At 33.5% G+C, this 12,944-nt stretch overlaps 1 protein-coding gene across 1 annotated transcript; it reads right to left on the bottom strand.

Annotated features, from left to right (window-relative positions):
• Window positions 1-1,921: 1,921 nt before the first annotated feature.
• On the bottom strand, window positions 1,922-4,355 carry LOC114296399 (homeobox-leucine zipper protein HAT7). Its single transcript, XM_028240689.2, has 3 exons — window positions 4,102-4,355; window positions 3,625-4,025; window positions 1,922-2,371 (listed from the first exon to the last, which is right to left on the bottom strand). The coding sequence occupies exons 1-3, from the start codon at window positions 4,223-4,225 to the stop codon at window positions 2,084-2,086; spliced, it is 813 nt and encodes a 270-aa protein (XP_028096490.2). The 5' UTR covers window positions 4,226-4,355; the 3' UTR covers window positions 1,922-2,083.
• Between the last annotated feature and the right edge of the window lie 8,589 nt (window positions 4,356-12,944).

The raw sequence follows: 12,944 nt of genomic DNA, 5'->3' as shown, positions 1-12,944 counted from the left end.
ATTTTCAATTTTCTAATTTTTTTAAATTTATCTATTCTACAAATATTAAGTTTAGTTTGTTATTAGTACATGTATAAGCTTGCAGATGTAAGTTATTTATTCATTTAATTAATAATATTTTCAAAAAAAATCCTATATAAATTCAAGAGATCATGTCTTCTACTACAATTTTTTTTTTTTTTTTTTTTTCCATTTTTTAAACACTACTACATCAATTATAGTCCAATCCAAAATATGTGAGAGAAATATATACCTTACGAGAATAGACATCACTATAGGACGCATGTTCCCTCTCACATTCGGTGAACTAAACCCTTCAATACAATAAACTGAATGACAAACCACAGACATTGTATGGTCCATGAATGAACCATTCTCTCAGGGCCTTACAAGCACAACCTACCTACCTGCCTGCCTGCCCACTCTTTTATGGCTATTATGCAACCTTGCCTTTGCAATCCAAAACTAGCTACCAAATGATCATTAGACTCCAATTCAAAAGGATTATCTTTAATACTTTTATTTTGGTGTTCTAGGTCCACATAGGTGGGCAATAATTCTTTGCCTTACAATTCCCACCAAAGTTTTGCTGAGGTTCACACATAAATATGGTTAGGGATTTAGGTTCTTTAGAACGATACTAAACTTGTATTTTCATTTTGTTAAAATAATGAAGTAGTGGACACAAAATATACATATGTGAGATGAAGTGTTGGCAATTATAGCTGCGAAATACTATGGGTTACATCCACGTCTTATTCTGTGAAATTCTTTTGATGTGCATAACACAACTATGTTTTGTTTGTTTGAACGGAAGATAGAGGTGGGTCGGTAGGTTATTCCCATTTGGTTATTGAGACTTCTTAGAAAAAATAAGATGAATTCTCAATCTTACATTTGTTTTATGTTTACAGAATCTAATCACAAAATCAGATACAATTGAAATGAGTAATCCACTGATGAAACTAGCATCCATCATCTATCCATTTATGCATCCTCATGTTTGCTGAAAGATAAGGAGCAGAGGGAGTGGCAGTGAGGCACATGGATTTTCTGGCATACACACAGCAGCATCTGACACTTTTTTTTTTCTTTGTCAGAGATCCATACATGCACAGCGCACACATATCTCTTTCAATGAAAATGACCCATTTCCAAGGAGAACAGAACCCACCCCCATCCTTTTCTTCCCTTCTCTTCTGTCTTAATCTCTTTGGCCCCTTCCCCTGCTTCCATTCTTCTTACTCTTTCTCTGCATTTTGATTTTTTCTTTTAAACTTTCACAAGGATATAATATAGTCTAAAGCTTTTTAATGAATTGATGATTAACAATTTAACATGATATCATAGCAGACAATAGATTTTTGCTCAAATCTCATTTGTTACCTAGTAATTAAAATAAATATCATAGCAAACATTAGAATTATATTCAAATCTCATTGCTTACCTAATATTAAAATAAGCCTAAAAAAAAATCCACTAACCCATTAATAAAATAGTGCCAACCTATTTCCTCTAGATCACAAGAACCTTCTTCAAAGCACTTCCATACATTTTTATATGGTACGAACGAAGTCATGAAACTCTAAAGCAGCACCTTCAATTAATTTTTTTTAAAAAAAATGTACGAAAGAATCTTTTCTTTTTATTTTTTTTATTTTTATAAATCTTTTTGTCTCATGGCCTCTGGCAGACACGAGACTCTGACCCACACTTTGGCAGATGTCATGCAACATGTTATATGAATCTGTTATAATTATTGTTAAGATAAATAGTTTGTTCTTCCTCAATGTTCCAAACCTTTGCAAAATGAATATGTCTCAGCATATGTATGGAAATGATAGTGCATACCTAGAGTACTAAATGATACTATCTAACAATTGGTCAATATTGACAAAGACTGAAACATTAAATGGCAAAATTGAAACAAAAAGAAACAAATTGATACAAGAGACAAATTACATGAACCACTGATATAATTTGCCCAAAATGAAACATGGGTGTGGATTCAAATTTAGAATTGTGAGTCACACACATTTCATTTTCGTGATACTGTTTCTGAATCAGTAGTTTGGGTTTGGTTTCAATGGATATGTTGCTGCTCTGGCCATGGCCAAAAACTAGGCTGATCCTCAATGCTGCTGAACATGTTGCAGAAGCTTTCATCTGGAACCGTCTGATCAATTTTCCGACATTGGAGGTCTGATCTTGATGAGCTTTGGAGGAGATGAGTAACACTACTTGTAGCTCCAGTAGATGAATGGAATATATGTTTATAAGTATCTAATGAGCTCTCTATTGAACCCTCAATTTCTTTGTTGAGGTTAATAGGTCCAATTCCATTTGATTCTATACCTTTTAGAGCCAATAACTGCAACATTTGGATCACACCCAATTATGATGTATCATGAATTTATAAAAAAATATTACTGCCTATGAATCAATAAACCTGAAATCATATAATAAAATGATGGCAGGTACAACTAATTAATTGAGGTTGTAAGACAATAAGCAAAAGGGTCTGTTACACTTGAAGCTTCCATACCATAATGAAAGAATCAATTGACTCAAAAGCAAATTAAAAGGTTATGACTTTTAAGTTCATTATAGGCACTGAAACTCCACAAGTACTAGGATACATATGGTTGGAGCCAAATCCCATACGGCTTTTCTTAAATTAATATTTTATCGTACTTTTTTTTTTTGGATTAGTTCAAGGAAAGTTATAGCTTGCGGCAAAGGAAATGTCTAACTAGACTAAATACCTAACTTTTTAGTAAAATGTAAGAATTTTGATCAACTGGATGAAGTAAAACGTTTTCAAATGTGATGAATGAAGTAGGCACATTTAATCACAAACTTTCAAGTAACAGTTATAATTTTTCCAATCATGAGCAAGTATAGCAAGATTTCATAGCTAACCTACAATTTTGGATTGTAAGAAGTTGTTTCAATTTTAACCTAAGCTCTCGGGTTATGAGAATTTATTTTAATTGTAGAGTCTAGGCCTTGTGGGCCTTTGATTGGTTAGGTTTTAGCCTTTATTGCAAAAGGAAAAAAACACAAAAAAAATTTCACAAGCTTCAATTACATAGATCATAAAGCTAAGATGCCGAAGAAACCCATAACTCATTTTCAAAATTTATTCATACTGGCAATTGGCTTATTAAATTTTCCAAATATACTACATACTCAAAAAATAAAAAATAAATACTTAAGGAAAAATTCAGAATTTGAAATATCTGTGTGAGATTGATAACACAAAATTTAAGTCCACATCATACATTTATATTTTGAAAAATTTTCTAGATATTTTTTCTTAGCATTTCTGTAAATTTTATGTTCCCTATCTCCACATAAAACATCTGAGCACATAGAAAGAGACTGAAAACGCATAAACTATAATTACCAAAGAAAAAACATAAACTCACTTCCAAAATTTATTCATAGTCAAATTGGTTAATTATTAAAATTTGCAAAAATAGTACAATAAAAAGGTGTCCAGAATTTGAAATATTTGGATCAGATTCATTCTGACATAAAATTTAAATCAACTTTAATCAGATTCATTCTGACACAATTTATATCGATACCGTTGATTCAAATTTTAGAATTAAGACTAACCTCAGCATGAAGTTTGTTGTTATGAGACTTAAGGGCACCATTGTCAGCCTTGAGTGACTCAAACTCTCTCTTCAAGAGATCATAGTCTTTTTCCAGTTGCTTAGTCTTCCACCTAGCCCTCCTGTTCTGGAACCATATAGCAACTTGTCTTGGTTGCAGATTCAAAGCCCTAGCCAACTGCAATTTCCTCTCAGGATCAAGCTTGTTACCCAACTCATGAAAGCTCTTCTCAAGTGCCTTCACTTGTTCCATCCCTAGCCTCTTCTTCTTCTCTCCAAGCACTACTTGTGAATTGGATCCTCCATCATCATCATCAGACATGTCATCTTCTACTTGCATTTCTTGATGATCCCACTTGCTCCCAATACCCGAAAACGACATCGATCTCCTCGTTTGGGCACCTGCAGCCAACACAAATGTTAGCAATCCATTAATTGAGAGAGAGAGAGAGAGAGAGAGAGAGAGAGAGAGGGTGACCATGGAAGTCTTGGGGTGGACATGAAGGGAGGATGCTAGGAGGGTGGTTGAGTTCATGGGTTTGAAACATGAACTCATGAGGTGAGGCAAATGCCATACCATTACCATCACAATCACAAATCATGCTCAATAGTGGACTTTATGAAAACCTAATACGGGGTGTGTGTGATGATAGTCTTGAGACTCTTATGGCATGCTTTGGAGAGAGAGAAGATGATGGGTTTCAAGATTGGAAAGAGGCTACACTTACTTAGAAGTTTGAAATGCTATATATATATTTTTTATAAAAGTTTGTGTCATAAAAAAATATATAATTTATTCAAACTTAGGGTGCTTTTTAACTAAATCTTTTACCTTTTAATGTGAATTTACACAATAAAATCATGTGTATAAAGTCCACCATAAAATCACGGTGAGAATCATTTATTTTTCAGATATACCGGATAGGGTATGGCTTCTGTCCAGTCCGGGATCGGACTGCCGGACTGGACTGTGTTGTTGGGTCCATGGGGGTTCATCACGGATCCCGTTTTGATAATCTGAACCGTTTAATGTGTACAAATCGTCGAGTACTATATGCTAATAAAAAATTACATTAATCGGATATCGATAGCTATGTGATCAAAACAGTTTTTGTCAACCGTTAATTTATTCACTGTCCAATTTTTTTAATACGAAACTGATTTGATCATATAGCTATCAATATCCGATCAACGTGATTTTTTACAGGCATATAGTACTCGACGAGTTCTACACATTAAACGGTTCAGATTATCAAAACGGGACCCGTGGTGGGCCCCCACGGGCCCAACAGCACGGTCCAGTCCGATCCTGGACTGGAAAGAAGCCATACCCTAATGGATACTATATATACTTATGTTATTTTCTTATTAAAAATAAACTTTATGTTATTTGATGCATGAATTTATGTAAAGTAAAAAGGGGATAAATTATAGATAGATAATTAATACTATATTTGTTTCAGTGCTAGGAATACAAAACAGCCCATAGAATGGTTGACAAAAAATAAAGGCTGAGATTAAACTTGTTATGAAGGGATCTACATTCAGAATAAATCTCAACCTACCATTACACTTTTTATTATCTATTCTATGCTTTAATTACGTGTTCTTAGTATTAGTGTGTACATATATATGTATAATACATGTAGGGACTATTATTTAACTGCATGGGAAAAAATGGACAGAATGATTTGGGGAAGAGACTAGAAAGAACTGAAGTATAATTTAGCTTGCAACGTAAAATCGAAAGCCCAAAAAATGGAACAATCATGTTTTTGTTATTATTATTATTATTACTTTAAAGGATATATAATATGAAGAAGAAATGAGCTGTGGAGGCAGGAATCTAGCTAGGGATGGGGCCTCTTCCAGCTATAGTGCACTCAGGGGCCATGCTTTTGTCTCAAATCGTTTTGTCCAAAAATATTGTGTTATATTTTGAGATTTATATATTTTAAAATTGTCACATAATTTGTTTATTATTAGTACTTGGGGATAAGATAATAGGAAGATATGAGAATAGAAAATTGTTGGTTGACAAAAACGAACTCCTAAAACAGTAAATCGTGGTGAAAGAATCAATCCAAAAGGGAGATATTTTCACTCAAAATAAAAATTAGATAAAATAAGATTACAAACACTATTTTTTAGTGTATTTTCTGTCTCCTACTCACAATGCTAATGACACCGACATCATGGTGGAAGAACTATGGTAACATAGCATATGTATTTAAATTTTATTTTTTGATAAATCAGTTTACAACAATGATAGAGATCACTAATTTTGGAGTTCTAAAAAGATCACTAATGACATGACACTCAATAAAAAAAGAAAAAAAAATACAACACCAAAGCTAAAACATCAAATCATTCATGGTGAAACTATACTGCCACATCATTAGTAGTAGTACTAATTAGTGCTCTCACTCATTATGATTTTAGTCACTACTATCCTTCCGCACAAGGCCCACACAAAAAAATAATAAAAAAATTCCTATTGTTAGCTTTTAACTGTTGAAAAAAGCTCCAAAACAGGCATTTCTAGCAATCAAACACGGAGACATCCAATTCTCCTTTCATAGTTCTGTATATTTAGCACCTCTTTTCTATATCCTTGTCTTGCAACTTTCAAAGGTGATTTTCTCTAAATTGCTCAGTTCTGATGTTCTAAAGTACTTATAGTCATTAGAATATGAGAGTTTCTCAAAGCAAAATCAACAGTTATAAGTGTATTGGAAAATAAATAAATAAATAAATAAAATTATTCAATGTCCTGGAACTACTATGCCATTTTTAGTATTGACTAATCAGGATCAATCAAATCAGTAAAAATAAAGCTTGAGATCACACAATTCTATCTTCTCGAGGAGCTCAATCTCAACAAAGTGAGAGCCCAGATTACAAATGATGTGACTTTAGACCAAATAGTGACAAGAAGAATTTGAGAACATAATGTGCTACATAAAAATTTGCATGGGATTGATGGATGTCATATATATATATATTGTTGAAAATTGTGGTTTATATAGACTTATTTTGAGTTAATTTTGAACCCAAATTTAAATAAGGCTCATACGTCTTTTGGGGTGGGTTGACGTGTTTCTTGTCGGATGGCAAGTCACACGGTAAAGACGGTTCATCAAAACCAATTATGAGTGAATGAGAAGTTGACGTTGTTTTCGGGTTTGTGAAATAGAAAGTTAAAGAATCAAATATGGGTTTTCTTAAATTGATTGTCTTACATTGAAACTTTAAGAGAGTTTGCGTGAATATATAAGCTTTAGGTAAACATACTTGGGTTAAACCCCAAGAGGCATCCCAAGTTTTGTAAGGAGGAAAGTTATGGACAAAGTGGGTTTTGGCTCAAACCACCACACGCGTCGTCACTGCCTGTCCAATTTTTTGGACGAAATTCATTTGAATTTTTTCAAATTTTTGTGGGAAAATTTGAAATTCTAACAGCATGAATTCAAATTTTTGTGCCAAATTCAAAAATTGAATTCCTGTCCGAACCAGTGTCTCTCTGGTCACCTTCCTTCATTTTTTCGGCAGTTTCAAATTCGCACCTGTTCGGAAGGTTTTTCTACCCTTCCAAATAGGCACTATAATGTCTATAAATACAGAGCATTTTCCAACAGTTCAATCATCTAATAAATTCAGTTGTGCTTCCGTTTTTCTTCTCTCTTGCATATATTCTTCATATTAGTTCATAGAAATTTCAGAGAGTTGTAGAACATAGGTTTGATTCGCCTAGCAGATTGTTTGTAGTGCTACTATAATCTGTGTTTTCTAATCATTGTATCTTGGGAGATAAGCGCTGATAACCCGTAAGCACTTGTGCAGCGGCGAATCTGTCTTAAGAATAGAGTATCATACACTCGACTTGATCAAAGGTTATTATTCTAATTTCCGATACAAGAATATGGTAAGTAATTTATTTTTGTTATTTCAGTTTCATTTCTCTACACAAAAAATGGTTCCAACATATATATGAGTGATTGAGACATTTTAATTCAGTGGGTTGCTTTCAGATTTCAGGTGGTGGTGTCTAAGGAAATTGAAAGACCAACCTTCCCTGCTGTGATATTGAGGGGTTTGGGGTTGTTATCTACTAGTAAGAGTAGATCTTTAAAGTATGTGATTGAAAACGAAGCTCTCTATAGTAGCTTCTCCTTCTCCTCACAAGCAATGTTTTAAAAATCAGATCGGTAAGCGAATTGAAAAAGAGATTAAGTGGACGGGTCACTGATTTAATCGTTGGGTTAAATCGGAATCGAACCGTAATGCCATAATTATTTTATGAATGTTTTTATAATTTAAAAATAAATAAAATACATTCATTTAAAATATTTTTATAATTTAATATATATATTCATCAAACATATATGTTTATACATATTTTATATTAATATTATTTATAAAAATATTAATTATACATGTGTTTGAAAGAAATTAGTTTGAATGCAATTAATATTATATATTTCCTACATATTAACAAGGAACTATGGTGGAAGAGTAGAAATTCATACTCTTTGGAGCTTGAGGTGTTGGATTCTAGTCCCTTTAACATCAACTTTTTCAATATTGGACCAAACATAGCAAATCGGTTTAACCCGGTCCGATTTAGCGGTTTAACTGCGATCTGCACCGGCTTAACTTAAAATAATCGATTTTTAAGAAAGAACATGTTAAAGAGTATATTTAGACTAAAGCATAGACCGGTCAGATTTGGCGGGTCCAATCCGATTTTCAAAACATCGCTCACAAGCAATTAGCTTTGTTAGTTTGGAAGTCAGGGTAGGGTTGAGTTGAGGGAGGGTACCCCCCTTGGGTGGAATGGATTGGAACATCCATGTTATTTCCTTTCCCCTGTTTCTTTTTCAAATCAAAATTGCTTTGTTTGATTTAATCTTCTCCACATGCGCATGTCCTCATGCTCCCATGTGCTCTCTCTCTCTCTCTCTCTCATATGTCCTCATGTTAACTAAATTTTCTTGACAACCATATCCACGTAATACATGTTTTTATTTATTATTTTATTGGTGGTGGTGGGAAATTTGCAAGATTTCCACCAATTTTTGAGGTGAGAAGAGTCCTCTCCAAAAACAATATTTTTTTGCAGGCAATTTTTATTTTCGACATTACCACTAAATTTGGAAGATAAAAATTTTGAGAAGAATGAGAATATAATTCTAAGCTCTCATAATTTTAGTTTTTGGATCATATGGACAAGTAATATTATTTTTGCAAATATGAACAACATTTCTAAATTAAATTGAAATTTAATTATCCCACTTCGTTAGGAGAATCTCATATTTTTTGAAAATAGTGTAAGCCATTTAATTTTTTGGTCCATAATATTTAAATTTTTATCATTTTTTTTTTTTTTTTTTATGATAATTATAGCTTGAAAACGTCAAGAGTTAGGTGTCACATGGACTGATCACATTGGAGCGGGCCATGGCTTGCCTTTTTAAGCATAAAATTTTTGGACCAGATCCTAAACTGCATGTTTGGGACTAAAACTGATTTTGATGTGGTCTGATGTGGGCTTCTTGTAGAGTCCACAACCTAGAAGAACGTCAAAAAGTTGTGCTCACCAGAGGGCTGATCCAGTGGTTTTACAGACCCAAAAAAAAGACCGTTTCATCATTTTAGTTTGGCCGTACCTCTAAAATATTACAATTCTCACTTCGGGCCCTTAAGTTTGTGCAATGTTTGCTAAGGTGCCAAGTTACCTGAGTATGATGCAACTTAACAAGGTTGACTATGATGCATCATCATCAATAAATCCACTGAATTTTAACCCAAAGATTTGCCATAATTTAGCCTTAAAGACCCACATATTATATTAACATTTGGCACTTAATTCTTGTTTCTTTTAGGCAGTGACCTAAAATATTAGTTTTATTGGGCTCAGGTCAGGTGATTGGATCTATCCATTATGTAGGCCCGTCGAAAAGATAATTCACCTAAAAAATTCAAGTTTACCTAATATCCACAATTGTATGATTATATCACATTTATCATAAGAAATTGAGCATCAAATATAATTTTAAAAATAGTCTTTTTTTTTTTATAGAAAAAAAAAATCCATATATATTCTATCATGTGTCTATTAATGTATGATTAATCTAAATTTTCATATTAATACCTTTTCGATAAATTTTATAAAATAAATAATTTAAATCATTCAAAATAAATCAAGAATTAAACTCGTCAAACTCAACACTTCTCTACTTGAATCACCAACTTCGGAAAGAGCTCAACCTTTATTTGGCTATGTTGCAATATGGTGCGACAAAGCTTGCACTGAAATCCCCTTCCTTGAACACCTAATTAGACTAATCAGACTTCTCAATTGGTGGTCTTCCACAACTTAGTTTGACTCTCATCTCAAAAGTCAGACTGACAATAGCAACTCCAGCCATCTGATTAAAGAAAGCTGATCTAATAAGAATAATATTATAAATATTTGAGAAAGCACTTTAGAAAAGTACTATTAGATACTGTGTACAGTTTATAGAAAGCATAGCTTAGGCCTAGTATGGGAAGACTAAATAAGTACATTTTTTGATTTTTTTTGTATTATGTGTAGAAAAAGTAGAGAGAAGATGTTGATTGATGTGACCCAAAAAAGATAAAAAGATGAAATAAGTGCACTTTTTTGGTAATAGCCAAACTTGGCCTTAGTAGTTGTAGTGGACGCCATGAAGGTGAATGAAAAGAGCTATAGCATTTGGCAGGCACACATTATTCCATCTTGCAATATTATTTTAGCTCAATTTTATTTTCTCTCTCTGCACAAGCATTATCTCAATCTTGTTTATCTCTCCTCAAATTTAAATTTGAAAACTTAGATCTTTTTTCTTATTTTTTTTCCAAACTCTCTCTTATCATAAGACGAGAGTTAAGAGAAATCTTATCATAAAAATAATATTTGAAACAAGAGAATAAAAGATAGTAAGATGAAAAACTCTTCTATCCCAATATTTATATTTGTCATTTCTTTCTGAAAGTCGAATACACCTACATTGTTTCAGATTTATGATTACATGAATTAATAAGTGTATTTGAATTTGACAGTTATAAAAAGAATAATTTAAGAATAAAAAAGTTGTGACAACCTATTAAAAATACTACTAAATTTTTTATTAAGTAATAAATTTATAATATTGTTATAGATGTAATAAATGGGATGATTAATAGTATTATTTGTGCAATTTAAATGCTACGTGGATACAGAACTCGAGACGTGCCATGAGGTGGAAAACCATATCATTACGTGAATAATTAAAAAACAAAACATAAAATCCACTAATCACTCTGTGCCCATCAAGTGAATAATTTGTGCAACAAAAATGTTATGATTCCACTTTTATTAACTTATATTTTTTTAAAAATGTATTTGTGTGGTGAAAATTAAATTAATAAAATATAAAATTTTGTATAAAATAAATTTGAACCATTAAATTTGATAATGCAATACCTTCAATGGAAGATGGGTCGGATTGATCCACGTTTCCAACGAGTCTGTCGGCCTTGGTGTCCTCAAAACGCGCTTGCAAAAAGGTTCAAAGGGGGAGATAGACCCTCGACGGACACTCCGATGATCAAGTTAGGTTAAGGCAAATTGATTTTAGAGAGAGAGAGAGAAACAAAGGGGTGAAGACTTGACCTCTAACGTATATCAAAAGCTTCTTTATATCCTTTACTCATCATTTCCTTGTCCATTCTAAGCTGTCTTGTTGGCCGAAACTCTATGACCTAATTAACATCATTCATGGTGATTCTGTATAATCCGCCGTGAGGGGTCTTGCTGCATTTAATGCTACAGTGGCTTCATTAAATGGCTGATACGAGGGTGCAATAACTTTGTAGGTGTAGGCACCCCGTTTTTAACGGGCCTTACGACTTGGACGTCCTCGCATGCACACCCGATGATGAGTTTATATGCTCGCCAAATGCTCGAAATCCTCAGCAGAATGCCACAACTTTAAGCCTTTCAAACCCTATACCTTTGTTGTCCCAGTTTTGGACCAAGCTTAGCTTTTCCAGCATGCAACCTTTGGTGGCTTGTTGGCCACCCCTTTTGGGCTGTCCGCCATCACTTTTGGGCTGCCGGCCACCAGTGATGGCCGGCTGGCCACCAATGTATTTTGTAGATATTTTATGTCAGTTGTGCCAGCTGTTTGCACAGATGCATGCATCTATCCCCACGTGTAAAGCTGGATCTCCTTGAGGATATTCAATGTTTTCTATATACAGGTGGCCCCTCTCTCATGTTTGAAAGTTAAAAAATTTTGAGATCAAAAATTTTCTTTTCTCTCTACAATTCTCTCTTTCTCTCTCTCTACCAAATCTTTACATTTTTGCCTACAAATCTTCAATCTTTGCCTATACACTTTTAACTAAATCTCACCATCTTTGAGCTGAGGTACTTTTGAGCTTGGTTTGAGCTCTAGAGGGTGTGTATTCTTGGTTTTGTTGCTTGGAATTGCTTTTTCTCTTCAAGAGGTATAAGGCTTTACCTATTTGCTTGCTTTCTCTACTATTATTCCTATTGTTTTTCTATTGTTTTGGGCTGTCAAAACTCTGTGTTTTTTGGGCTGAAGCTTGGGTTTAAGGCCATTAAAGGTTGAGGGGTTGATAGCCCTTCTTTATACCTTGTTTTGGAGGCCTTTGCCCTTGTGTTTTCCATCCTCTTACTATCTTTTTTCAAGATTTTAAACACTGATTTTTAGAGCTTTTTCAGTGGCCAAAATCATGTTTTGAAGTCCAAATTTGAAGGGGTTAGCCTCCCCTCCTTGTGTCTTGCTTATTAGCCTAGTTGGTGCCATGTTTTAGCTTTTTAATCTAGTTTTTTTAGCTTAATTCCAGCATATTTAAGGACTATTTTTAACCTGTTTTAGCACTATTTTAGACTGTTGGTTGCATTTGAGCTTTGTTTTGCATGCTTGTAGTGTAATAGTTCTCATGAGTTTGGTGTTCTAAGCCTTAGACACCATCTTGTTTGAGCTGATAGCATTTATTTATGCTTTTCTCACTTATTTTCAGCACTTAAACATCTCTGCAACCTCCCTCATTTCTTGGCTTTTTATTTTGTTTTGAAAGTGGTTCAAACTATTTGTTTGTTTAAAGCATGAGATTGAGGTGTCATGCTTAATGGTTTAATCCCTTAGGGGATTCATTACCGATGGTATGATGTCTCTTTCATGCCTAAAACAACTTGTGGTTTGAGCCCTCTTTCCATTAGAGGACTTAATCTCATTCTTTGGACTCAATTGATTAAAGAATGGTTGGTAAACTAAAATGAATAAC

This window comes from Camellia sinensis, chromosome 4, assembly GCF_055761805.1.
Source record: "Camellia sinensis isolate YWXY chromosome 4, ASM5576180v1, whole genome shotgun sequence".
Classification (NCBI taxonomy): Eukaryota; Viridiplantae; Streptophyta; class Magnoliopsida; order Ericales; family Theaceae; genus Camellia; species Camellia sinensis.
This window is presented reverse-complemented; position numbering and strand designations above follow the sequence as displayed.